Source organism: Leucopleurus acutus (assembly GCF_964270905.1).
Source record: "Leucopleurus acutus genome assembly, chromosome: 2".
Lineage (NCBI taxonomy): Eukaryota > Metazoa > Chordata > Mammalia > Artiodactyla > Delphinidae > Leucopleurus > Leucopleurus acutus.
Genome location: NC_139143.1, coordinates 160,984,520 through 161,012,098, shown reverse-complemented (window position 1 = coordinate 161,012,098; position 27,579 = coordinate 160,984,520). Strand labels below are relative to the sequence as shown.

General features: G+C 52.8%; 2 protein-coding genes across 2 annotated transcripts in view; one reads left to right on the top strand and one right to left on the bottom strand.

Moving 5' to 3' along the window:
* Nucleotides 1-3,064, top strand: part of ZMPSTE24 (zinc metallopeptidase STE24) — a 48,467-nt gene extending 45,403 nt beyond the window's left edge. The window contains exon 10 of the mRNA XM_082832431.1: nucleotides 126-3,064. Within this exon, the coding sequence (XP_082688557.1) occupies nucleotides 126-350 (225 nt within the window). The 3' untranslated portion in view covers nucleotides 351-3,064. The remainder of the gene's footprint in view (nucleotides 1-125) is intronic.
* A 5,801-nt stretch (nucleotides 3,065-8,865) lies between these two features.
* On the bottom strand, nucleotides 8,866-23,325 carry COL9A2 (collagen type IX alpha 2 chain; the record flags this gene model as incomplete). The annotated part of the gene is made up of 32 exons (XM_082833719.1): nucleotides 8,866-9,065; nucleotides 9,511-9,588; nucleotides 10,360-10,548; nucleotides 10,871-10,925; nucleotides 11,207-11,353; nucleotides 11,544-11,576; nucleotides 11,653-11,697; nucleotides 11,844-11,879; nucleotides 12,150-12,221; nucleotides 12,307-12,360; nucleotides 12,644-12,697; nucleotides 13,313-13,366; nucleotides 13,700-13,744; nucleotides 14,689-14,742; nucleotides 14,953-15,006; nucleotides 15,370-15,423; nucleotides 16,587-16,640; nucleotides 16,762-16,815; nucleotides 16,913-16,966; nucleotides 17,369-17,422; nucleotides 17,754-17,807; nucleotides 17,896-17,952; nucleotides 18,212-18,259; nucleotides 18,380-18,433; nucleotides 18,786-18,839; nucleotides 19,148-19,171; nucleotides 19,264-19,299; nucleotides 19,424-19,477; nucleotides 20,496-20,558; nucleotides 20,643-20,678; nucleotides 21,892-21,975; nucleotides 23,254-23,325. The coding sequence occupies 32 exons, from the start codon at nucleotides 23,323-23,325 to the stop codon at nucleotides 8,866-8,868; spliced, it is 2,076 nt and encodes a 691-aa protein (XP_082689845.1).
* Nucleotides 23,326-27,579: the final 4,254 nt, after the last annotated feature.

Sequence of the window (27,579 nt, the reverse complement as noted above, 5' to 3'; positions counted from 1 at the left end):
TCTTTCTTTTGGCCTGCTGTTTCTCTTATCCTGAGCCAAACTTCCTCTACAGTTTTGGCTCATGAAACCTTTAGTGACAACAAAGAGGGGAGCAGTGGTTAAAACACTTTTATTTACTTTTTCAGGTTCTTTCTTTTTGCCTAACAGTCCTAAGCCGCAGATTTGAATTTCAAGCTGATGCGTTTGCCAAGAAACTTGGGAAGGCTAAAGACTTATATTCTGCTTTAATCAAACTAAACAAAGATAACTTGGGTTTCCCTGTTTCTGACTGGTTGTTCTCTATGTGGCATTATTCTCATCCTCCGCTACTAGAGAGACTCCAGGCTTTGAAAAATTCAAAACAAGACTGAGTTGCCCAGGGTCTGCAACTGAAGACGTTTCTGATGATTTCTGTCCTGGCAGCATGTTCTGGCTCTTGATGTTTTTAAACTTTTTTTTTTTTAAGAAAAATTATTAAGTATGGAAAAGCCAAGATTTAAATACATTTAATATCTCATTTCAAAAATGATTTTAATAATCCATTTCTTAAAGAAAACACTGGATGAAATTTTGAGGCTTAATGTTTTTAAAGGCTTAGTTTTATCTTTAAAATCTAGTTTACCGTCAACTTGTAAAATTACTTGAGAAAATACAGAACTTGTTTTATTTACATGCTTATATGGAACCTGCATATAAGGCGTTTGGGGGCATATGTTTAAAAGGGAACACACCTCTGAATCCTCTCTGTAAGGCAGAAACAGTGGTCCTGAATCACTGTGCTCATACCTAAGTTGAGACTTATTTTTACTTTCATGCTGTTATGATTTAAGCTGGCCAATCAATGTTTTAAATAAGGAAGAAAGCTAATAATTGGTAAGGCTGATGTTTTGTAAATGAAAGTAGTTAGAAATATGCTCTCTCCTGTTCTATCAAATTTCTCTGTTCCCTCTCTTGCTATACACTGATCAGGAGTTTCTAATAATGCTTTGAAATTAGGAAGTATGTACAGAATGTTTTAAATCACTGGGTTTTGTTTTTGTTTTTAAGAAAGTCTTTCTCTTTCTTTCCACCTGGTGGGTATGATCCCATTAGGGGTAAATGAGTATTTTTCTAAACATTCAGCTTTTTCTCATTCATACTCTTGTATTCAATAAATAGTGCATCCTTTTACTTAGCAAAAATTGCCATGTTGAACAGGCTTTGCTATTTTAAAAGTGGGAGAATGTGGAAAGAAGAAGAAATGACATTTTAAGAGATGTAAGATTGAAATACTGATGATTCTCTTATGATGTTACAGGGAAAAAATATAATTTTCTCTCTCTTTCAAGGACAGAAGAGTTTTCGTTTTTATTTTTCTAATTTTTGTCAGTAAGTCTTAAGTGCTATTTAATCAGGCCTGATTCCATTTTAGAAAATTATAGTTCTTGATATGCCGACAAGTTTTATTTTCAAAACAAATGTCATGAAAGATTTCCAGTTTTTGAAGCTGCATGTTTGACTGATTCAAATCTCTGTCCACTTTATGAATGAGACCCAACTTTGTGCCTAGAGCTCCCACCCACTGGTGATGTGTACCTTCTGGGCATTTATTCCAAAGTGGGATCAACTGTGCGTGCTTGGTATCTGGCCAGAAAGTCTCTTGCTCAGCTGATATTTGGGTGATGTCTTTACATGGAAATATAATAAAAATAAACATCTAGTTTAGTACCGTATTATTTATTTTCCTAAGGCTGAAGAGGAACAGTGCTATGATTTGATCCAGCATCTTTCATCTGTGAATTCATGCTGTGATAACTGCCTTTCCTTCCTTCCGTGCCTTTAAATACAAATTTCAGCTCCGCACAAGTGAAACATTAAAAATTGCCAATGCATATTGATGTTCTATGTCTTTAATTTGACAAAATTTGTCTGTCATTTGTTACCTAGTAGATATATGTTTATTACCCTAGAGGAACCAAGTGCTAGTACTGGGTTGGCCAAAAAGTGCCTTCGGTTTTTAAGTAAAAATAAAAGACACATTTTTCATTTTCACCAAGAACCTCTTATTGAAAAATGTATTCGCCCTTTTGTTCCACTACCTTCTGCCATTTTTCAGGCAACTTCATAATTCCATCTTCCCAAAACATCTTATCTTTTTGAGCAAAGAACTGTTCCAGGTGCCTTTTACAGTCTTCCAGGGAATTGAAATTTTTTCCATTAAGAGAATTTTGTAAAGACCGAAATAAATGGAAATCTGAAGGTGCAATGTCTGGTGAATATGGTGGATGAATCAGAACTTCCCATCCAAGCTATAACAGTTTTGCCTGGTCATCAAGGAAACACGCGGCCTTGTGTCATCCTGATGGAAGGTTACGCGTTTTCTGTTGACTAATTCTGTACACTTTTCTCATCGAGTGCTGCTTTCAGTTGGTCTAATTGGGAGCAGTACTTGCTGGAATTAATCGTTTGGTTTTCTGAAAGGAGCTCTTAATAGAGGACTCCTCTCCAATCCCACCATATACACAACATCACCTTCTTTGGCTGAAGACCGGCCTTTGGTGTGGTTGGTGGTGGTTCATTTCACTTGCCCCACGATCTCTTCCATTCCACGTTCTCGTACAGTATCCACTTTTCATCGCCCGTCACAATTTGTTTTAAAAATGGAACTTTTCATTACATTTAAGTAGAGAATCGCATGTGGAAATATGATCAAGAAGGTTTATTTCGCTTAACTTATATGGAGCCCAAACATCAAAGCGATGAACATAACCAAGCTGGTGCAGATGATTTTCAACGCTTGATTTGGATATTTTGAGTATGTCGGCTATCTCCCGCGTGGTATAACGTTGATTGTTCTCAATTAATGTCTCGATTTGATCGCTGTCAACTTCAACTGGTCTACACGACTGTGGAGCCTCGTCCACCGAGAAATCTCCAGCACGAAACCTCGCAAACCACTTTTGACACGTTCGATCAGTCACGTCACCTTCTCCATGCACTGCACAAATTTTTTTTTTTTGCATTTCGGTTGCGTTTTTACCTATCTTGAAATAATAAAGCATAATATGCTGAAAATGTTGCTCTTTTCTTCCATCTTCAATATTAAAATGGCTACATAGAAATTCACCAACTTTGATAAGTCTTTTTTTAAATGCACACTGATATGACAGCTGTCACGTACAGTCTAACAAAATTGTTTTGAATGAAGTTAAAGACAACTAAGTGCTACTAGAGCCATCTGATGGAAAAAACAGAATGAACCTTTTGGCCAACCCACTACGTGAAGAGTAGTGTGAAGGAGCGGCCTGAGTGCCGAGTGGCAGCAGGACCATCACTGCACCTCACTCGGAGTCCTCTTCAGTGCTCCACTCCAGAGTGCCACTTGCTGGTGTTTTCTCAGAAGTGTCATTCAGAACCATTCCTTCTCCATTCCCATAACCTCTCATTGTCTTAGGCCTGTTTGGTCTGCTCCAGCTGCCTCTTTAGTCTTCCTTTCATGTGGCAGCAGTAACTAGCTTTTTTCGGGGGGGCATACCCCGTGCCATGCAGGATCTTAGTTCCCTGACCAGAGATCGAACCCGCGGCCCTTGCAGTGGAAGCGCAGAGTCTTAACCACTGGATCACCAGGGAAGTCCCAGTAACTAGCTTTTTAATATGTGATTGTTTTGACCTGGTCACCTACAGTTTATGGGAGGCGTAGGGATGGCCAGAGGATACTGGTAGGTTCCTGAGGTATTGACCAATCAGGGGAAGGAGTAAAGAGGCCAGCCAAGGAGGGAAAGAGGTGGCAGTCTGCACCCTAATATTTGGTGGGTGTGCAGGGGGCAGAGTGAAGTAGATCAAGGCCTCAGATTAAATGGCGTGACCTCAGCAGGGTTTATCTCTGAATCTAAGGCAGAGTCCTTGTTGTGTGTACATACTGCCTTTATCTGACTTGGCTTTTCGCTGAAGTCTGAGAGCTGCTAGTAAGTCCTACCTCTGTTTAGGATAGGAGCTGGGATTAAATCAACGACTTTAGTATCAATGGTGGTTCCAGCTTGCCCTTGACCTGTATATTCTCACGCTCACCCCTAATCCTTTATGTGGTATTTCCCCTCCCTGAGGACTCGTTCTTCCACTTGGTCTTTGTCATCAATCTTTTGAATTCGTTTGTACATATATACTTTATGTAGCTTTGGCTGTTTTGAGTTTTCTATCGTCATTTGCAGAAAAGCTTTACCTTAGCAGAAAGCTTACCTCAAGGGCCTTCAGTTCTGTCCTAGATGCTATACGAAGAAAAGTACAGAGAACTTCTTTCCAGAAACTCCTGATTCAAGATCATGATGATGTGAGCAAGTAACTCTTGTGTCAGGCTATGTACAGTTTGGTGGAAAAGCAGGAATAATCCATAGTGGAATGGTATGGCCCTATTCAGACAATATGGATAGGGAAACCTCTGGCTCTTCTCTTATTATCCAGGATAGTTTCCAGGGAGGAGGGTTTGCCAAACAATATGACCAGAGACAGATAGGAAGATACCTCCATGTGTTCTAAAAACCTGTGAAACCAGGACTGTTCTTACCCAGCGAGCAGGATGAAGCTGGCATCTCAGTTAACAAATAACCTGTGCCTTCAGGTCAGAGCTCCCCTCTGGCTCTCTGCCTGATGACTGACAAACAGGGAAGCATAACCTAGGGTTAAGATCCAGGGCAGGGCTCTAGAATGCAGCACACCACTTACTGTGAAGACCTCGGGTAACTGAGCCCTTATTTCTCCATCTGTCATTTACTCAGCAAATACTGTGCCCACGTGCTGTACCAAGCTCTGCTCCAGGCGCTAAGGAACACGTTAGTAAGTAAACGCTAGAAAATCCCCGCCTCGTGGAGTTTACATTCTAGTGTGGGACTTCCTGCTGAGGTCACGCCAGGTATCAAATGGTGACACAGGTATCAAATGGTGACACATGTCTTAGAGAAAAAGGAGGACCTGAGGTGTTTGTGGGTTGGGGGGAGGAGGGGAGTTGATAAAAGGTGTCACTGAAGGTAATGTTTGAACAAAGACCTGGAGAAAGTGAGTGGGTGATCTCTGCAGGTGTTTGGGGAAAGAGCATTCCAGGAAGAGCGAACAGCAAGTGTAAAGGCCTTGATGTGGGAGCAGGCCTGCTGTTTGAGGAACACCAGAAGGCCAGAGAGGCTGGGGTGGGATGTTCTAGGAAGAAATAGTGGGAGATAAAGTCTGACGGGTAGGGATGCAGCAGATTTACAGGGTCTTGTAGGCCATTGGAGGGACTCAGGCTTTTATTAGACTACAGTGGAAGTCATTGGAGGGTTTTGGGCCAGGGAGTGACATGGTCTAAGCTTTAACAGGATCACTGGCTGCTATGTTGAGGAGCAAGGGTGCAAGCAGGGGACTAGTTGGGAGTCTCTTGCAATACTTCCACAAGGGACTTCCCTGGTGACACAGTGGATAAGATTCTGCACTCCCAAGGGCAGGAGGCCCAGGTTTGATCCCTGGTCAGGGAACTAGATCCCACATGCATCCCACAACATTCTACTTGAGACAACAGCGCTCACAGAATGAATGAATATTTGCTAAACAAATGAGTGAAAAGGTGGAGATTGGAGATGAATTAGCAAGAAGGGGTGAAGGCAGAAGGAGTTAAAGGTGATGCAAGTTTCAGGCCTGGGTACCGGGTAGATGGTAGAACTAGTTACTGAGATAGGAGACCCTGAAGGAACAGGTTAGGGGCAGGGAGTGACCAGTTTGGGATGAGTTGAGTTTGAGGTGCTTATCAGAGAGGGTGTGCAAAGGGGCAAAGGACACATTTCTTCTCATCCACTTGACTTTAGTTGGTTGTAACCTCATGAACAGCAGGACAGAGGCCCATTAACCAGGACAACTGGCTATGGGTCCTGTCACCAATGGAAGCCTTCCTTTACAGGTAAGATACAAGCCCACCATTTATCCTGGGGAAATTTCTGCCCCTACCAGGATCTTTTGGATTAGCCTGTCTACTGCTGCTGCACTGCTCTTGCCAGTGCTTACCCGGCCGAGGGTTTGTCAGCTTCTAAGCCCACCTGGTGCCATCATATGGTACCCATTCCTGGCGGAGGAGGGAACAACCCGGATGCTCTGGGTCATCTTGGAAAATGCCTCAGCCACAAACAAGCCGAGACCAAATCCCTTCCTTCCTGGTTTGACGATTGCTGGGGTCTTCTTTGAGCACCCTGAACATATTATTCATTCACTTAACAACTATTTTATTGAGCACCTGCTATGTGCCAGGCACCGTTTTGAAGTTTTGTTTTTGAAACTTTCTTTTGTTTTCTCTTCTCTTTTCAAACGACTTTTTTCTTATGTACAGAGGTATGTATGTATATATCTCTGGTGAAACATTTAAGTTCTACCCTCTTAGCAAATTTCAATTATATAGTCTTATCAACCAGAGTCACTTATGTTTTACCAGGCACTGGTTTACGTGCTGGGGAATGGAGTGGCAAACAAGACCAAAGTTTCTGCTGTTATGGGGCTTATATGTTGTTATATGTTGAATAGTGATAAGTGCTAAGGAGAAATAGTAAAACCCAAGGTGGGTATCAATATTGGGGTAGGGGTGAGAAGGTCACTTTTGAGTAGAGACCTGATGTGAGGTTGCTGACCGTGATATTTTGAAAAAGAACATTCCAGGTAGAGAGCATAAATAGCATGTGTGTTGGCGCAGCACGTTTGAGGAGGAGCACAGGGGCTGGAGTGGCTGGAATGGAATGTACCAGGGTCCAAGCGTGGACCTGAGGTCAGAGAGGCTTCTGGGAGAATTGTAAGATCAAAGTAAGGACGTGTGTTTTTCCTGAGTGAATCACCCTCCAGGAAGTATCAGAAAGGCTACCAGCCACTAGTTCCTAGGAATCAGCCCCCTTTTGGCTCCTTCAAATGCCTGAGTCATAAGGAATGAGGTGTAACTCTGCATAAGATCTGTGAATCATGTAATTCAAATCCTCCAGTGGAACTACTCTCAGGGAAAGTCACAGAGAAGGAGAAGGAAAGAGGCCAGGGCCAGCGCATGAGGAAACCTCAAGGAATAGACTGGCTCTCTAAGCCCAAAGTTTCAGGCACCGGGACAAGTAAAGTGACATGGCCTGGGGAAGGAGAGCCCTCCCCCAGCGGGTAGGAGATGCCTGAAAGCCTGCTGCTCAGGGCCAGGGTTCAGCTGCCTCCTGTAGCCCTCACCCTCTCCCCTCCACTGAGCTCTAGATGCTGCATTCCAACAGCTCCCCTGGCAGCCACAGCAGCAGCGGGGCCTTCGGAGGGGCCTGGGATGCTGACTCCGGATTTGCCAAAGCTCTGAGGGTGAAGCCACCTCTGTGGCCCTTAGGGCTACCCTGCCTTCTCCTTCCTGTCTGTCCCTGGATTGAGGTAAGGGGGCTGAGAGGTCACCCATGGGGTATATGTGTGTGTGTGTATTGGGGCAGGGGAGGCTACTGAGGGCAGTTCTCAGCATCTGCTGGCCAGAGGAAGAGAAGCCTGCTCCAGCGTAAGTGGAGACTTACAGGCAAGTTTAGGGTGAGGTGTAAGAGAGACCAAGCTTCACAAATGCTGGGACCACAGGCCGGAGTCCTGTGTCTCCAGGAGGAAGCTGGCAGAATGCTTCATTTGGGGGAATAAATGCCCAAATCAATAATGGCGCAAAGGGATTGGTCATTCCCTGAATTTCAAAAGCTCCCATCATTGCATGGGTCAGAGGTACCTGCCACGCCCTTTCCTGCTGCTGCTGCTTGGAGTGGCCTTGCTGGCCTACACGGCTATGAGGCTGGGAGCCCTCAGGCCGACACATCAGATCTGAGTCAGTCTCCCCTAGATGTTCCCTCAGTGAAAGTGGCATGAGTGAATGTCACTTCTGCCCTCATCATCCAGGTCCAGGTCTGTTTTTCTCATGGGCCTAGAAGCCCCTGGAAGGCAAGAGCCAGGTCTTCCAGTCTTGGCTGCCAGCTCCTGCCCCAGGGCCAGCACACGGTGGGTGCCAAATCTCACAGAGGACCTCCTGTGTGTCAGGCCCTGGCAAGACATTGGGTGCGCCCTACTGAATAAATGAGGCAAGGCCAAGTCCTTGCCCAGCTGTACAAGGGCTGGGAAGGATCCGCCCAAAGTTAGACAGAGGGTCACCATCCTAACTCTACCTGCAGGTTCATCCCACAGGTGTTCCTCAAATATGCTGTACCGTCCTCATAATTCAGGATGTGCCCAGAGGCAGGTACCCCGTCCTCCACCCTCCCCTTCTGGAGCCCTTGACCATCCTGCTCAGGTCGTGGAGGCCCACCCCTAATCCACAAGAAATTAAGCCCAACATTTGCATCCTTGTTTGTACCCAAGTCAGGGGCTTTTATTTACAGAAAGGCCTGGGCGGATCTAGCGGTTTGGTGGGAGAAGGTGATGCCAGAAAGGGAAGGGAGATGGGTGTTTAAATATTCAGATGGGAGGAATGCAGGGAGGAAGTAGTGGACTGGCTTAAGGATGGCCACCTCTGGGCAGTCACCCAGTAAGCCCAGGGGGTGAAAATGGAATCAGGAACCAGCAAAGGCGTCAGTCCACTTGCCCCAAGGACAAGATGGCCAGTGGAGGATGGTGTAAATTAAGGAGACATTTGTTTTGGTGACATCTGAGCGGTGCTCCGGGAAGGAAAGCCACCCTATCCTCTGGACCTCGCACTCTCCAGTGCCACTTGCCCTGTGTTAGCCTCACCTTTTCACTCCGATGTCCTCCCTTCCCTTCCCCCATGTTTTAGAATTTCCTTTTCCTCAAGACTCCTGGGTCCCAGACAGAGGTCCCGGGAAAGCTAGTTTCCTGGGCAGAGGAATGGGATGCATGTCCACCCAGAGGACATCCAGTCCTTTCCCCCCAGGATGCCCACTGGGCTCCATCTTGGCCTGATGCTCATGGCCCCTTGATGGATCCAGGCTCTGTGAGGCGTGCGGACGTGTAGGCTGAGGCTCCAAGGCAGGCCGCAGGCTCACAGAATCCTGGCAGCCCCATGGGGCCTGGCAGGCCAGGTCGGCCTGCCTCTCCTGGGGCCCCTGCGACCCCTCGATCTCCATCTTTGCCGTTGATCGCCTGGCCAGACCGGCCAGGCAGTCCTGTGAGAGGGAGAAGGTCAAGACATCAAGGCCTCCTCCTGTCTCAGCTTTAGATTTCCTGTCTCACTTTTCAGGTGGGGAAAATGAAGCCAAGGACACCACAGAGAGAAGGGACTCTGCCCCAGTCACAGAGGTTCTGAGAGTCGTGTCTGATTGTCCTTTCCTCCCAACTCCCAATCAGTGTCCCTGGGGAGCACATGCCCCTTCCTTTCCCTCCACGAAGCAGATTTTTGTGCAACCCAGGAAGTCCTCAGAATCCCAGCTGCCCAGTTCTCAGCCAGACCCCGCCCAGAGGCTCCTGGGTGCTCCAAAAGTATCAAAAATCGGCTGTGTGGGACTGAGTTGGCCGAGCATGAGGCCTCCATGGAAGAGACCCAGTTGTCTCTGGATCGTTAATCCCAGAGCTGAGGGACACAACTGCCACTGGGCAGTGCCAAGATCTTACCTGGGATCCCTGGGGGCCCAGGCATCCCGGGATGCCCTCGTCCAACTTCTCCCCTATCACCCTTCTCTCCACGTTTTCCTGCAGAGAAAGAATCAAGCCTTAGTTTTTCAGAATAGGAAAATGCTTTTTTTCTTCTCGGCTTGCTACTTAATTTCTATTTCACACACAACAATTATTTGTTTTGTGCTAGTTTATAATAGGGGAAAGTTGGAAATGACTGCAAAACTGATTAAATAAAGGCAAGTCCAAAGGATGGAAGGCTATACAGCTGGTAAAGTTCTTTACAGGAAAGTGTCTAATAATCACAATAGTTGGCATTTACTATGTGCCAACTCTATGTAAGTTACCTATAAATGTAATCTTCATGACAACTACAAGGTTGTTGCTATTAATATCCCCATTTTACAGATGATAAATCTAAGGCCCAGGAAGATAAACAGGTAACCTGTTCAGGAGCCACAATGAGAAAGTGGCAGAGTCTGGACTCACACCTGTCTTGTGACTCGAGCTTGCCTTCTTGAGTATTTTGTTAATCTGCCTCCCCACTTTTAGAGACGTGGAAGGAGGTTTATGGAGTACCACTAAGTAAATTTAAAACAAACAAAAACCCCCAAAAAACCCAATCTGTAAAACAGTACATTCATTTCTATCAATTTGCTACTGAAAAAGCAAGCCCAGGAGTCACATGTGGGAGAAACGGGTGCAAGTGTCTATACCTCATCCTGGGAAGGGGAATGATAAAAGACAAAACAGGAGGCAGGGCAATCAACTCAGTAACTGAGGAACCCCCAGGGGCTGGTCTTGGCCAAACCCCCATCCCCTGGCCACCACAGACAGAATAGCACTCACCCTTGGGCCCGGTGTTGCCAATCTGACCCACGGCTCCCACGATGCCAGGAATGCCCCGAGGGCCAGGGTGCCCAATGGGTCCCTGTTTGCCTGGGTACCCAGGAGGCCCAGGGGGTCCTGGGAGACCCATCATCCCAGTCGCACCCAGAGCCTCCCGCTTGGCACTCACAGCTATCTCTGCCAGTTGCTCTGGAGGGAGGGAGGGAGACAGAAGTCTGTAAGCTGGGTGTCAGCTCAGTAAAACTGGGGAAGGCAGAGCATCCTGGCCCCTGGTCCCTACGTGTGCACGCAGAATAGCCTGGGGGTTAACCTCCACCTTCCTCAGGCTATTGTACGGATGTCAAAGGTCCTGAGAGGGCAGGGATGTAGGTAAGGTCCCCAGCCCCTTGGAGGCAGAGCTGGAATGGCCGCCCCTGACTCCAGACACTCCAGCAAGGCCACTTGAAGAGGCTCCTGAAGGATGGCGATGCCCTGGCTTGTGAGCAGGAGTTGTTGCCCCTCCGCCCCTCACCTTGCAGCATCTTCAGCACCACATCCTCAATGTGCTGGTCACTGGCATCTCGGCCCTAAAAGCAGAGGAGGTCTTTCAGGAAGAAGCCCCTGGCTGCCAGGGCTGACCGCTCCAGTGCGATGACCCCCTCCTGTTCCCGTTTTCTCACCAGAAGTATTTTCAGCATCTGACTGAAGTCCCTCCTGCACCCACACCCATCCTCTCTGACCCTGAGGTTTGGAACCAGCCTCAGGGAAGCCAGCTTCCTCTGGGAATTCCCAGCCTTTGGAGCGATAAGCAGCAACCCAAAGAGATGTCCTTCCAAAGAGATGACTCCTGCCCTGGAGGCCAACTTACCGCCACGCCCTGCCTCCCAGGCTGTCCGGGCAAGCCTCGGTTTCCAGCCAGTCCTCGAGGGCCCGGGAGCCCGGGGTAGCCCTGCACCCCCGGGGCGCCTGCATCCCCGCTGGGGCCTGGATAGCCGGCTTCTCCGCGGACTCCTTGCTGCCGAGCGGGGTCGGGGCAGAGCTGGGGTCAGAGGACGCACGCGCTGGGAGCAGCGGGGGTCGGGGTCGGGGAAGGATGGGATGGAGAGGGGGGAAGCCTGGGGAGCCGCGGTCCTGGTCCCCAGCAGCGCCGAGGGAAGGGGGGTGGCGGGAGAGGGGGGAGGTGGTGTCGCGGCTGCAGGACTCACCTGTCCCTTGGGCCCTGGCTCGCCAGACTCGCCCTGCAAGCACAAGGAAGGGCTGTCACGAGGCTGTGGGGTCCCAGGGCCCGCCCGCCGCCCCCCGCAGCTGGCTCACCTTCTCGCCTTTCTCTCCTGGGAGGCCAGCCACCCCCGGGTCGCCCTGCAGATTGAGACCGAGTCAGACCGCGGTGGCCCCGCGTGGCGTGGGAGCAGGGGCGGGGCGGCTGTGCTGGCTTGTGACACCCGCGTCCCCCGCCCCGACGCGGGATGCCAGACGGCGGGGGAAGGGGACATGCTGGCACTCACCACTCCACCGCGGGGCCCGGTCTTCCCTGGGAAGCCCTGGAGAAAGCGGGGAGTCCAGGGCTTGGTGAGCTCGGGTCCAGGGGAGGCTGGGTCCACAGGGTCCCCCCAACCCCGGCTCCTGGCCACACACCCCTCTGCAGCTCTGCCTCTCACCGTCCCCCCCACACCCCGGGGTCCCTTGGGACCCGCAGGGAGAACTTTTCCCACGAAGATTTGCGGTGCTCAAGGATCTCACTGCCCTCCACCAACTCCTCCCGCAGAGTCTTAAGGCGTCTTTCCCTGGTATTTTCCAGCCCTATTTGGTACCTTGTCTCCCTTGATGCCTGGCAAGCCTTGGGGCCCTGGAATTCCGGGGGGACCCTGTTCCCCCTTGGGGCCCTGAGCAGAAAAGAAACCAGAGGAATAAGTCAGATAAGGTGCCCAGACAGGCTCCCCGTGCCCATCCCAGCCACCCTGCACTTACCTGTCGGCCTTGAGGGCCTGGCTGCCCCACTGGCCCCCTCTCACCGTGGTCACCCTGAAATGGAAAGTGAACGTCACATCCTGGCTCTCAGCAGGGGCAGCCTCTCCCTGCCCGATACCAGACCCTGTGGTCAGGGTGCCCTCCATTCCTGCTGTCACCACCGTGGAGGTCCTGGGCTCCACTTCAGACCTGCAGACTGAGGCCCTGACTGGGAGGCCTCATGCAGGCTGGGCAGGATGGGCAGGCACTGGACCCTTGAGAGGACCCAGATCCTGGGTCCAGCAGTGCCAGCTGCTGCAGAGGCCCCCAGGGAGGGGCTGCTGTGCCAGGCACTTACCTTCTGCCCCATGATGCCCGGGGGACCGATTTCTCCTCGAGGCCCTGGCTCTCCCTGGGGGACAGAGAAATCAGAGGTGAGCAATAGCCTGGAGGATCCCTCCCTTCCGCACCTGGCCGGCCCCTACCCACCCTTGGGGCGCAGCTAATTTGCTTCATCAGGAAGACTTCCTTCACCTCCTCATCTTCCGGTCCCTGTACTTTTCCTTCATAGGACCCAATACAGTTGTAGTCATCATGCGATCATTTATTTAATTTAATGTCTGTCTCTCCCACGAAACCGTAAGCTCCATGTGAGTAGGAGACTGTCTATCTCAGCGTCTAGCGGGTTGCAGATATTTGGTGAATGTTTATGGAATGAATGAATGAATGACTTCCTGCTGGATTCTCAGCCCCAGTCAGCTGGGCCATCTGGAGAGGTCCTACCCCAGGACAGAAGCAGCTCCCACCCTCTCTGCATTGTACACAGGGAAACCGGTGCCCAGAGAGAGAAGAGAGCTTCCCTGCGTCAGTGGCAGAGCCTCGACTGGCACCGAGGGCACCCCTAGGCTAGGGCTCCACCTCACAGTCTCACTCAGGCCCCATACAATGTGTGCAGGGTCCTCAGGCCTGGGGGAGCGGGGGAAGGGAGCAAAGCAAGAGGCCTTGTGTCAGAAGAGGGGACACTCACCTCCTTCCCGGGGGAACCAGAGACTCCTGGGAAGCCTTGCCGGCCTGGCTCACCCTGCAGCAAAACAGAGTTCTGAGGTCAGTCTGTGTAGCCCAGTCAGGCCCTTGGCCTTGGAGAAGCCCAGGGAACCTGAAAAAGACTCTGGAACCAAATGAGCTGGGGAGAGGAGAGGGTTCTTGGTGAGGTCCTCTGGACTCCATTGATCTTCTTGTTTCTCATCTAGATATGCAGCCATGCCATCCTGTCTCCTCTAAAGGACTTGTGTCCAGGCCAAGTCTCTGAGCTTGGGCTGAGGACGGGGCCTTGCAGTCTTTAAGCCGTGACCCTGGTCCCCGCCCCCCGCCCCCCGGCTCGCTTGCTCAGATGAAGCCAACTCTGCCCTCTTACCTTGTCTCCAGGGCCTCCTTTTGTCCCAGGCTGGCCGGGCACACCCTGTAGAAGGAAGCTGATGTCAGTTTCTCCCCTGGCAGGGGGAGCCCTGTGCACCTACTGCTTTGCCTCCCGGATTCCTCCCCTGCCTTGTGGGAGCTGAACAGCAGAAGGCCCAGCCATGAACTTGACTGTGCCTAGCCGCGAATCCCTGGTGAGAGAGAAGATGGGTACAGAAGGGCCTGCCTACAAGTGCCTGTGGTCCATGGGGAGAAGAGGGCCACGTGTGAGTGTGCACAGGAACGCAGTCTGCACGTGGACATGTTAGCAGGCCTCGGCCTCAGTACCTCTGGCAGGGAGGGACGGGGGTTCCCAGAAGGTGTGGGCTGGAGGTGGGCCTGACGGTGAGAAGGCACAGGGAGATGGGAAGGGCATTCCAAGCAGAGGGACCAGTACAGGCTTGAATGTGTGGAGGCAGAAAAGCCAAGGCCATGTTGAGAAGGGAGAGGATGAAGAGAGGCAGTGGCTGATGAGGCAGAGGGATAGGCTGGGGTCAGATTATGGTGGTCCTGAGATGCTAAGATGAGCTGTGACGACGAGGAGTGTAGCTGTCCTGTTCGTAACTTTCCCTGCCACTTACTGTACCTCAGTAACTCTATTGAATGACTGGACAGAGTGACTTTCCTGGAGGCAGCAGGGGAGGGGGAGCACGGAAGGTGTTTAGCAGGGAAATGGTCAGATTCCACTTAGCCAACATGGACGGTTGGAATGGTCAAAGAGAAGGCCGGAACAACTGTCCAAATGACGAAGCCTAAGCCAGGCCAGACTTGGTGAGGAGGCCTGAGCTGGGTGGGGACAAGGACTAGAGCACAGCCCTGGCTGTGTGACTTCCATCTCATCAGTCACTCACGCCACCTTGGGGAGGTGGGCCACAGAGTGCCTGGCCTCCCGGAGGAGGATAAGCAACTGGCTGTGTGGCAGCCCCCATGGCTCCGCCCCATACTCACCACTAGGCCCTGGTGGCCCGGGTTTCCTGGCCGCCCCGCCTGTCCTGCACTGCCCTGCAAGAGATAGAACCAGAGACACAGATGAGTCTCCCACCCGAGTGGAGGCAGGGAAACTGAGGCCCCGAGGCCACCAGGAATATGTCCGTGACATGTGTGAGGATCCCAGGCTCCTAGGCCTCCAGGCTCAGTGTGATGGGACTCAGAGCCTCAGCTGGAAAGGCCCCTGACCCTTGCCCCAATCCCACCAGCCGTCCCCCCTCCTACCTTCGTGCCAGGTGTGCCTGGGGTCCCGTCCTTGCCGTCAATGCCTGGTGGGCCCTGCTCAGGAGGAAAGTGAAGGGACACTCACAATGGGGAGATGCCTGGGGTCAGGCCACCCACCCGTGTCCCTGTATGGGTCAGGTCACCTTGGGAAGCCCCACCAGCTAATTGGGGGTGGGAGAGTCGAAGTGGGAAGGGATATCGTGGAATGGACCACAGTCCTTCCCTTGTGTGGGTAATGAGTGTCCCAGGACCTCTCCTACATCACCACCCTATTTACAGGTGAAAAAACTAAGGCGCAGAAAGAGGGCATTTCCCGAGGTGACAGCCCACCGGCAACAGAGTTCAGTCTAGAATCCCAGGCTCCTCCTCCTCTGGGGGCTTGGAGAGCTTCCTGGACCCCGCCCTCTGTCCACTTACGGTTGCTCCCTTCGGGCCTGTTATTCCCTGGGGTCCTCGGATACCTTGGCTGCCCTGCAAAGCAGACAGAGATCAGATCAGCTTCAGGAGGCTGAACTCCTGTCTGGCTGTTCAGAGAAGGGAACAGCTAAGAACAGTGGCCTCCGGGTCCCAGGGTCCCTGTGGCACAGGCCATGCTGTGCAGGGGCTGGAGGAGAGGGGCCTAGTTGTATGAGTTTGCCCTGGACCTAGTGGGAGGGAGTAGAGGTCAGCACCAAGCAGGCTGGGCTGGAGCAGGACAGGGGAGGAGCCAGCGCTCCTGAGACCCACCACGGCCCTGAGTGACACTGATGTGAAGAAACACAACTAAAGACAATGTGTGGACTTGGTTTGGGTCTTGCTTTGAACAAGAACCCTGAAAAGACATTTTTGAGATCACTGGGAAAAATTGACTACAAGCTGATGATTAGATGATGTTCAGGAATAACTGATAATTTTGTTGGAGGGATAATGATATCGTGGTTATGTGAGGAAAGAGCCTTATTTGTAAGAGATACATTCGGAAGTGGGTAACGTGACGTAATGTTAAGAATTTGCTTGAAAATATCAGAGCAAAGCAATGAAGTAAAGGAAAGAAAGGAAGAAGAGCATGGATGAAGTGAGAGCAGTAAAAGGTTAATTTGGGGAGGTAGGTACATAAGGGATCACTATATTATTCTCCCTACTTTTGCGTTTGTTAAAAAACTTGCACAATAAAAAAACTAACAAAAAGAAAAACAACCCTAACTTTACTTTCTGCTCAATTTTTCTGTAAACTCAGAACTGCTCAAAAGAGATAGTCTTCTACTTTAAAAAAAAAAAAGAGAGAGTTAAGAGAACTGGGATCTGGACCAAATCCCATTAGCCCCATGACTGATTCCCAGGAATTTCATTGTCTGGCCCCAGGGACCGTGGGACTGCATTACAGGGTTCTCCCGAAGTCTGAATTTGATCAGCAACAGGCTAGGCTTGGAGGAGGGGGCTGGCTGGGCTCTGGGCACAGACGTTCCTCCCTCACATCAGTCACCCACATGCACAGACACGCAGAATAACATATGCACACACACACACACACACACACACACACACACACACACACACACACACACGTTTGTGCACGCACGTGAGCCTTGGGTGGAGCTGAGTCCACCCAGTTCTCCCCAGGGGCCGTGACTGGACAGGAGTGCCTGAGGACTCACCACGTCACCCTTCTCCCCAGCTCGGCCTGGTGGCCCCTGAGGACCTTCCTCACCCTGGCAAGAAGGACAAACAGAAATGCAAGTTATGTGGGCTCAGGGGGAGCCCCAGCCCTCCGCAGCCCTAGGAGCTGTGTCTGGAGGAGGTGGGTGTGGGCGGAAGCAGGAGCAGACTCACTGGTGACCCGGCGGCGCCGATGGAGCCCACCATGCCTTTGTACCCTTGAGGACCCTGGGGAGAGCAGAGGTCGCGGGTCAGTCCTGGCTGGACCCCAGAGGCCAGGGGGCTGGTTCCAGCCGCTCTTGCGGGACACCCCAGACCCACTCACCGTCTCTCCTTTGGGTCCCGCCATGCCCGGGTAGCCCCTGACGCCCTGGGGACCCTGTCAAGACAGAAGAATGACAGCGATGGCAACTAGAAGGCCCACTTCGTGACACCTTCCCTGACCCCCACCTAATTTTGTCAGTGCCTCTCTGAGGCAGGCACGGAGTCCCTATCACAGATGGTCACTGATGCTCGGAGATGGGAGAGACTCGCCAGGGTCACTCAAAAGCGACGGTGGCAGAACCTGGGCCTCAGGTGAGTCTTCTGGCTGACAGCCTTTGTTCCTGTCCCCCAGCCTCTCCCAGTCAGCCTCAGCCTCCCTCCCCCCCCCCCCCCCCACCCAGAGACACACCAGCTGGACACAGGTGTCTCTTTCACAAGTTAGAACCCAGAGCACGAGAATGACTCCACTAAGGTCTCCCAGGAGAGGTGAGGAGGGCCCTTAGAAAGTGTTCCTTACCGGCGGTCCAGGGATGCCTTGCTCTCCAGAGGCACCCACATCTCCCTTGGGACCCTAAGGGGCAGGAAAGAGCAGTCAGATAGGCAGGCAGATCGAGAGACAAACATACAGACAACCAAAGACACCATCCTCTTCCCAGCAAAAGCAGACAGGAAGCCCTCCTAGAAACCATACGGTCCCATGTGACGGACGGATGGGGAAATGGAAGCACAGCAAGGAGAACAGACTTGCCCAGGGACACATTGACCTAGAATCTAGGCCTCTTGCCTCCCAGCTCAAGGCTTTATCCCCAGAGCCCCACAGGGGAAGGGGAAGGGAGAAGGATGGGGGGCAGGCTCCTGTAGGCCCCTCTCCACACACACCCTCCCAGGGCCCTCACACTCACCGGCTTCCCCTGGCGGCCGGAATCTCCCAGATGCCCGCGCTTGCCAGGATGCCCCTGCAGGGAAGGAGAGAGCTCAGAGTAGGTCTCTCCCCACCCCACGCCCCCCACCCCCCGGCCCCCAAGACTTGGGCCAGGAGCTCACCTTCACTCCCTGCAGCCCCGGGGGCCCTTTCACGCCCGCTGGACAGTTGGTTGGACACTGGAAAGGAAATCCCGCAGGGCTCTGTGGTCACTGGGCAGCCCCAGGCCAACTGGGCCGTGCTTCCCCATCTTGCCAGCTCCGATTCCCCCCTCCCACCGCACCTGGCTGCACCTCTCAACTGCAGCCCCTCCCCATCTCCCTCTGACCCTACCTCCTGAAGGAACCTATCTCCTTGCCCGCCCCTCTCAAGATGACCCGCCCCTTCCCCGGATTAGCCCCGCCCCAGGCCCCCCCACCAACCCCCGCCGCCTCTCACCAGGAAGTCCGCGCTGCCTTCCAGACCCTGAATGGTTCCTGGGCGGCCCTGAGAAAAGATGTATGGAGACGGAGTCTGAAGCAAACTGTCCCCACCCCAGGCTGGCGCCAAGGACTCTTGTCCTTCCCCGGCCACACACTGCCATGTGGGAGGTCTGAGGACACTTACCGGTTTCCCAGGGGGCCCTGGGGGCCCTGTTGGTCCCTCTGGTCCAGGATCCCCCTGGAAGCAAGAAGGACTCAAATCATACCCTTGTCCAGTCCTGCCTAGGTCACCCCTGCCCCCTCCTCCAGTTCCTGCTACTGCACTGTCCACCCTGCCCTCCAGGTCACCTCCTGAGATCTGGGCTCTTGGGGAGATCAAGGCCTGATCTTCGGGGGGATGGCCCCAGCCCTTGGCCTCCCTGGAAGACCTACCACAGGGTGGGCTCAGCAGGAGGGGTTTCTGCCCCAGAACTGCAGGAGCTCCCTGGTGGCCAGAGGCAGACTCAGGAAATCCTGGAGAGATACTGAGCTTGCCAGCTTGAAGGCAGAGGGCAGGAGGCAGGGTGAGCAGAGGGCTAGCTGGGGCTCACCTTGGGGCCCGTGAGTCCCATCTCACCAGGGAGGCCAACAGGTCCGGCTGGTCCCTAGGGACAGAGACATCAGTGGCTGGGATGCCTCAGAGGGTCAGCCCAGTCCTGGCACAGAGGGACCCAGAGCCCTCTTCCCCACTTTCACTTTGCAACCAACACCAGAGAAGCTGACAGATTAGGGCTTTAAGGGCCAGAGAATCTCAGAGCCAGTGGATACGCCCAGAGTTCTCTGACAAGTCTGCCCATTTCCAACACCATCACAGAATGCTGGCCCCTCCCCATGCTGGTCGGTCCCCTGGAAGCCCTCTGTACCCTCCTTCCCAGAGAGTCCCAGGGACTCTGCCCCATCCCTGCAGACTTACAGGAGGTCCGGCAAAGCCAGGGCCCTGGAACAGAAGAAAAGATTGGGTTCATGGCTCCTTTTACAAGTCCCCCTCCCCACAAAGGGTCCTTTAAAGCCCTTGCCAGTTATACTCACCGGCAGGCCGGGGGGACCTGGGAGCCCAGGCTGCCCCTGCAAGAACAATGGGAGAGGCTCAGAGGCTAGGGTCTCCTGGGTCCCTGCTCCTGTCTGCCAAAGCCCCTCCCAAACTCTGGCGCTAGATTGCCCGTGCTGAGGCCCCCAGCAGGCTACTTACCTTGACTCCAGGGATCCCCATGGGACCAGGCTCCCCCTTGGCTCCAGTTAGACCCTGGCGAAGAAAGAGAAGGTTCATCCGTGAGGGGCGAACCTGCTCCCTGACCCGCGGGGCAGGGCGGGTCCAGAGGTCTCTCCTGGGTGGGCCCAGGCTGCCTTTCACCACACTCCATGAAGGCCTAAGGGCGGCCACACCTCACTTTCCCTTCCCCCAGTTCCCACCATAGTCCTTGACGATTATTGTCTTTTGAAAGATGAGAAACCAAGGCCCAAAGATTTGTCAGCCCAGACCTCATGCCTCCAGTCTAGGAGTCTAGAAAACCTAGAGAGACATAGGTCTGGATTAGCCATTTTCTTGATGTCTGCCCTTGGCAACTTTTTCTGAGCCTTAGTTTTCTCATCTGCAAAATGGATTAATAATCATGCTTGCCTCTCTGGGTGGCTATGAAAACCGATGTGGAAGGCAATATATTTTGTAACCGTGGACGAGTTGGAACGGCCCTGGTGGCTGGTCACAGCCCTAATGGGCACCTCTTGCACCAACAGGGCAAAGGCAACTCATGGGGGCCTCTTCTTCCTCCCATCTTTCAGTGACTGACTCAGATGCATGCCCCAACAAGAAGACTTCCCATTGCCCCTGGCTGTGTCCAGGAGCCTGTGACCTTGGGGTCCCCGGGAACTCTGTGCTATCAGCCAAATACTGTTCCTCTCCTGAGTGGTGCCTGGGGCTGTGACGGGTGGAGTGGGGAAGGGAAAAGGAGAGGAAGGGAGAGGGAGCATAAGGACAGCTCTGCCCAGAGTATTCAGTTTGATACTTAGGGCCAGAAATGTGAGACTAAATTCTGCCTGCTGCCGATGAGCAGAACCCCTCTCTGGACCCCCATTTGCTTGTGATTCAATGCTCCTGGGGTGGGTGTGAGGCCACAATCTCATATGAAGATGAGGGGGGCTCACAGCTGTAGAGTCTCCGTCTTGCTCTGAATAGCAGATCAGGGAAAATGCCAGAATTGGGTTCTGGAAGTCAGTGGGTGGAGCCCTCACCTGCTCTACCTGACGCTCAGGTAGGTACTCACGTCAATCCCGGGCTTGCCGGCTGGCCCATCTGGCCCCGCTTTGCCAGGCTCTCCCTTAGGTCCCTTGAAAACAGAAGTGAAGCAAACATTAGACACAAGAGGGCAAGACCTGGAAGGGTCAGAGGTCAAGGAGGAAAAAGTACTCACCGGAGGGCCAGCTTTCCCAGGGGGCCCCTTGTCACCCTGCAAGATACAAGTTGTTGAGACAGCACACTATGGCTCGTGCTCCCCCAGATGGGCACACAAGCCCTGGCTGGCCCGTCCCACGTGCTCCTCTCCTCACTCTCCTCTCTTCTGTCCTGGGTCCTCTCAAGCCTTGTGCTTTTTAGGAAAATAGCTCCCTTTCCCTCAAGAAAACCATAGGTGGGTTGACACCAATCCCAGGCAGGCTGGAGAGGGTGATAACAGCATGCGAGTGTGTTCTAGTCATGCCAGTGTTAGTAAGGGGCCAGTTAGGAGACCTGCGAACAGGGTTGTTGGCTCCAAGTTACCTCGGAGAGCAGGTGCCTCTTGGATTTGAGCACGTGTGGGGAGAAACATGGGGTTTTTAGGAAAACATGAAGGGGAGGTAAGTGAAGGGGGCAGTGGTGGCCTTCTGGGTTAGGGTCAGGAAAACAAGATGGGGCAGGGGCAAGGACCAAGGGGACAGATTCAATGTGTCACCAAGGCAAGAAGGACCTCCTTCCCCTATGACAAAGGATCCTTGGTGGAGGACAGATATGGGCTGTGGAATCACATTCAGCCCCAGAGAGGCTTCCAGGCATTTCAGAGCCTGTGGCGGCCAGAGAGCCTGGCAGGGACCCTTCACCCTGTGTTTGGAGGGTGGGGCACCAGGTTGAATAGAAGGCTGTCGAGATGGGTAAACATGGGGCTGACCTCCTGGGGGAGCATCCAGAATGAGCTATTTAACCCTCACTGTGGTAGGGAGAGCAGGGAACGAGACCAGCTAAAATCGGGGAGAAAAATGCAAAGGGAAGAGACCGGAGTCTGGCCCTAGCTGGTCAGCGGTCTGGCCAAGGCTCCCAAGCTACCCTGAAGAAGCATCCAGACGTGCCAGGGGGCAGGGAGAGGAGGCAGGGCGTCTCCCACCCGAAAAAAGAAGGGAGGAGGGGGCGAGGGATAAGGAATCGCTGTGAGCTGTGGCGGGCAGACCGAACAGCAGCTCCTTGTCCGCCGGCGGCTGTAAGGGGCTCTGCCTCTCGGGGCTGTTTGAGGTTTTTGTAGAACAAACGGTCTCCTTGTGGTGCAGGCTGGCGCCGCCTACTGGCAACAGGGGGCACTGCATCTCCAGGCGTCAACCTCACCGCCCCGCCCCCCGCCCCCCACTCCCAGGACTCACAAAGTTCCCCTTTGTCCGCCGCCTCTCTCCCCCTCCCTTCCCAGGTTAGAGACTCACGTCGATTCCGTCGGATCCAGGCACTCCCGGTGGCCCCGGTGGCCCCGGGGGCCCCGGGGGCCCCCGCTCTCCTGGTGGACCTCTCTGAAAACACATACAGGGGTGCAGCCCTCAGATAGTGCAGGGAACTGGGCATCCAGGAGTGCGCCCCTCCCTAAGGAAAGGGAGCTCCTCAGGGAGCCGCGAACTCCCCGTTTATCGAGAACCCACTGTGTACCAGATACTGTGCACCATTACATATATTATCTTCTTGAATGCTCAGAACTCTGAGGCCGAAACTAACAAGCCCCAGTTTGCAGTTGAGGAAACAGGCTCAGAAAGATGAAGCGGTCCGTGATCACCGGAAGTAAGCGGTGGAGCCAGAATTCCGTCCTAGGTCTGCCCACCTCCTTCCACTGTACCATGTTGCCCTTGCGCTGTCGTGGGTGGGAACAGATGGAGATGCTGATGGCTCAAATAAATAACCGATGGTAAGGAAGATGGTGCCTAGAAACGCTTGGTCCTCAATGGACGGTTGCTCGCCGTCCATTGGACGGCAATGGACGGTTGCTCACCTATTTTTAGGTGAACAACAGATACTGAAGGTGAGTAGGTACCCCTTCCTCTCCCCCCGGTGCGGATAAAGTCCGACGGGACAGCTGGGGAGGCGCAGAGAGACGGGGCGTGAGGGAACCCAGGGAAGGGAAGCCTGTTCTCTCCTCCTAACTCAGAGCACCCCTCTCGCAGCAACGCTCCTCCGTCCTCCCTTAGGTGGCTCTCTTACGGGGCCACCCCCGACTCGGGTGAGGGTCCCCCGCCTGCCAGGTGCCCGCGCCCTCCCCAGGCCGAGAAGTGCCAGGCTGGCGCCCGGGCCCTGCCCCTCCGCGCCCGCGTCCCGTTAGGCCCCCCTCCCCCCCAGCCGGCCCTCGAAAGTGAGACGCGAGCGCGCGAGCCCGGCAGAGAGGCAGCAGCCAGCGAGAGCGGCGTCTGGCTGGAGCCGGCGCCCCCTGGGAGGCGGCGGGGGCGGAGAATCCGGAGCCCCGTGAATAGGCACCATTGTGTCCCCCGCCACCTGGGCTCTCCGGGCTGCCAGGACCCGGCGCCAGCTCTCGCCGCACGCTGCCCGTCCCAGGCAGGGCCGAGCATCTCGGGACAGGGTCCCTCTGGCTCCCCGGCTCATCCACCTCCTTTCACTGTGCCGAGACGCCCCCCGTTTGTGCCCCTCCTAAGGGGACGTGCGCCGCGGGACTGTCCGAAGCTGCCCCTCGCGCTAGGGAGTGTCAGCAGAGGGTGGAGGTCAGGCAGAGGGAGCCCTTGACTAGACCGCGGGATCCTGAACCCCGGACCCAGACCCCGCACTCCGGACCCCGGCGCGGGACTTACGATCTGCGCCAGGGCGAGCCCGAGCACCTGCAGGAGAACCAGGAGGCTGCGGCGGGCGGCCTCAGGGGCCATGGCGGGCGGCGGACTCGAGGAGGATGGGTGCCGGCTCCACGCACGCACCGACCGCTGAGGCTCCGGCGCGGCCGCGCTAGCTGCTCTCGGACGGGGCGGGTCCGGCCTCCTGAATATGCGGCGGGGCGGGGCGGGGGACCCGCGGGGGTCTGTCACCTGAGAGGACCCGGGGAAGGAGGCCGGCGCCGTCGGCCCAGCTCCGCCCCGCTCCGTCTAGCCGCCAGCGCCCACCCTCCATCCTCGCCTCGGGCTTCCCCGAGGCATCGGCCGGGTAATCCAAAGAGCCGCCAGGATGCGGGACGGGGACCAAGCCTCCGTTTCTCTCTGAGGAGGCAGAGAGCCTTCCCAGGTTCCTGTCCAGCCTGATCTCCAGGACCCAGCCCCTTCCCCCGACCCACAGTCCGCGTCCCATCCCCTGAGCCATTTCTTCGGCCATTTCTGCCTGCGAGCCCCGGCCTGGGTGCTCTACGCCAGGGCCCAGGCCCAGGGTGCCTCAGGTTCTGCAGACCTTGGAGCAGGCTCTGCCCCTCCCCACCCACCTCGTCCCTCTCCACAAACAATCAATCAGGCCTCTTCCGTATTAAAACATACCCTTCCTGGATCAGCCATCCTGTGAATACCCACTCCGCCTCCTCCCTCTGGCTTCACTAGCACTTCTAAACTTCCTCATCTTCCTCTCATCTCCCTGCTTCTGCCCCTGCTGGAGGTCACCAGTGAGGCTTAACCCCTCTTCAGTCCTCCGGTCATGAAGCTATTGGCACCTAGGTCTGCCTTGGCCATTCCATTCTTGAAGTCTTCCCTGTCCAGGTGTCCACCATCCAGCCCTTCTTCTATTGCTTTTTCTTCTCTGCAGCTCCCTTAAGCACCAGAGTCTGTGGGATTGGCCAGCTCTCTCCCTCCAAGTGATCTCCTCCATGATCATGGAAACAACCATCACCTTATTTACCAGAGTTTCCAAAACCAACCTGTCAAGTATAGCCTCTCTCCAGAGTTTCTTACCTTCCCTTTCATTCACTTAAGCAATGTTGGTAGAGTGCTTTGGAATCTGACTCTGTCTCTGAGTATGACCACAGGACCTAAAACCATATGAAGTCTCAGTTTGCTCATCTGTAAAAAGAAATAACAATAGTCCCTATCTTGCAGGTTTTTGTGAAGACTGAACGGGATGATGCATAGGATGTCCTTACCCTAGCAAGCAGCACATAGTAGGTGCTTGGTACACTTCTGCTTTCATTATGATTTATTGAGGACTCTCTGTGTACCAGTCCTGCACCCAATGTGGGGAAAACAACCACAAGCAGGTCAGCTAAAATAGTGAAGGAGAATACTCTCTGGAACCTGGGAAAGTTCAGCTCCATTGGGCATGTTGGCAAAGGGCCTTGGGCTTTGAAAGGGGTTCCTGGAGCTGAGTTTGGGAGAAAGGGCTTGAGAGAACTTAATTGCACTGCCTAACAGAGTGAAGAAGGATTTGGAGTTTGTAGGAAGTAAGATGAGAGGAGGAGGAGGTGAGAGAGGGCTGATGGGCACTGCCTGGGTGTGCGGAACTATTTGTAAAGGACGTCTAAGAAATGGGATGTCCAAAGTTGTTGGTTTTATGTTGTTTATTTCTTCCTCTCTTTGTAGACTAAACACACAAAAGCCTCCGAGGAGTAAGTGTTGTTCTTTTGTGTGTTTGTGAAAAGGGGATGAGCTTCACATTTGGACAGCACACATGAGTGTATTCATTGTTTATTGCAGCATAACAAACCATCTGAAAACTGAGTGGCTTAAAACAACCATTTCTTGGATTGGGAATTCAAGAATGGCTCTGCTGATTGGTTCTGACTTGAGGTCTATTATAAGTTTGCAGTCAGATGGTGACTGGAATTGGGGTCAGCAGGAGGCTTCTTCACTCATGTTTCTGGTGTCTGTACTGGGAAGCCTTCAATAGGCTGGAACAAATGGAATTTCTTGGGCAGCTCTCTCCTTGATCCCGTTGTGAGCTTGCCACAAGTATCTCCTACATGGCAACTTCTAGGTAGCTGAACTTCTTACACAGCAGCTCAGTGAGAGCAGGACAACACCAGACTAAAGCAGAATTGCCTCCCAGGACCCAGGCTCGGAAATCACACAGTGTCAACTTCACCACATTCTTTTGGTGCAGACAATTACAAAGGTTTGCCCAGTTTCAAGGGGAAGGAACAGAGACCCTCAACTCCTGATGGATGAGTGTCAATGTCACATTTCAAGAAGAGCATGGGGGCCCAAACAAGATGTTAGCCTTCGGGTGAGTACTCCCAGGTATGTTTGCCACCAGCTTTCATGTCCCAAGAGAAGGCCCCCCTCCCACCTCCCCAGGAGACCCTCCAAGACCAGTAGGAAGAAGCAGAGACATGAGGAATGCACATGCATAAAAGAAAGACCGTGTGAAATCACAGCGACAAGGCAGCCACTCGTAAGACAGGGAGAGAGGTCTCAGGAGAAACCAACCCTGCCAGCACCTTGATCTTGAACTACCAGCCTCCAGAATTGAGAGAAAATAAACTTCTGTTGTTTAAGCCAACAACAACCAACAAAACAAAACAAAACAACCCCCCCCCCCAAAAAAAAAGAAGAAGAAGAGCATGGAGGACGGGACATATATTGGTGCAGCCATCTTTGGAAAGTACAACCTAGCACACTCAGGCTTATAAACTGAACCAATCCAGTGGAAGCTTAAGCTCAAAGCAGGAGCTGATCAGGAGAAATCTTAGACACAAGACATGGATCAGAGGTTCCAGCCAATCTCATATAGCTGTTAAGGAACAGGGAATAAATGGAGAGTCATATATCCACATTCCTGGAGAGGAAGCCTCAACGTTGCAAAGATGTCAACTTAGTCTATAAATTCCAAGTTAGTTTTATACCGAGTTTAAAATTAGAAAATCTACTAATGTAATTCACCACATTATTAAAGAAGAAAAGTTTAAGATCACCTCAAAATGCCAAAAAAAGAAACTCAAATGTCTGCTCTTGTCTTTCCACCTACCATAGTAATTACCTCTGCAAGAATAAACCTGAAAATGGTGGCCCAAGAAGCCAGGAAGGAAACATTGATCAGAAGGAAACATTGACATCACACCCTACCAACCTCATCTCTCCCAAAGGATGCACAGATCCTGGATGCAGCATCATTAGTCATTAGGAGAATGCAAATCAAAACCACAATGAGGTAGCACTTCACACCCACTGGGGCGGCTATAATAAAAAATCAGGTAATGAGGGCTTCCCTGGTGGTGCAGTGGTTGAGAGTCCGCCTGCCGATGCAGGGGACACGGGTTCGTGCCCCGGTCCTGGAAGATCCCACATGCCGCGGAGCGGCTGGGCCCGTGAGCCGTGGCCACTGAGCCTACGCGTCCGGAGCCTGTGCCCCGCAACGGGAGAGGCCACAACAGTGAGAGGCCCACGTAACGCAAAAAAAAAAAAAAAGAAATTCTGGGGCTTCCCCGTTCAAGGAACTGCCAGGCTGTTTCCAAATCAGCAGTACCATTTTACATTCCTATTAGCAGTGTATGAGGGTTCCAATTTCTCCTCATCCTTGCTAACATTTCATTACCTGATTTTTTTTTTTTTTTTTTTTTTTTTTGCGGTACGCGGGCCTCTCACTGTTGTGGCCTCTCCCGCTGCAGAGCACAGGCTCCGGACGCGCAGGCTCAGCGGCCATGGTTCACGAGCCCAGCCGCTCCGCGGCATGTGGGACCTCCCGGACCGGGGCACGAACCCGTGTTCCCTGCATCGGCAGGCGGACTCCCAACCACTGCGCCACCAGGGAAGCCCTATCCTTCATTACTGAAGTTTATTTTCACTGATTTTGGGTTGATAGTCTTTTCTTTCAACACTTGAAAAGTGTGCCACTTCCTTCTGGACTTCATGGTTACTGGTGAGAAATCAGCATTCACATTGCTTTTTCCTCCCTTGAGGTAATGTAAGTGTTTTTTCAACTGCTGCTTTCAAGATTTTATAAATGCCAGTTAGGCGAAGTTGACTGGTAGTGTTGTTCAAATTTTCTATATCCTCACTCATGTTTGTTGGTCTATAAATTCTATCAATTATTTTAAAAGAGGTGTTAAAATCTCCTGCTACAATTGCGGATTTGTCTAATTTTCAATTTTATTTTGTCAATTTTTGTCTTGTGTATTTTGTAGTTCTGCTATTAAGTGTGTTGATATTTAGGATTGTTATGTATTCTTGATTAATTAATCTGTTTATCATTATAAACTTACCCACTTTATCTTT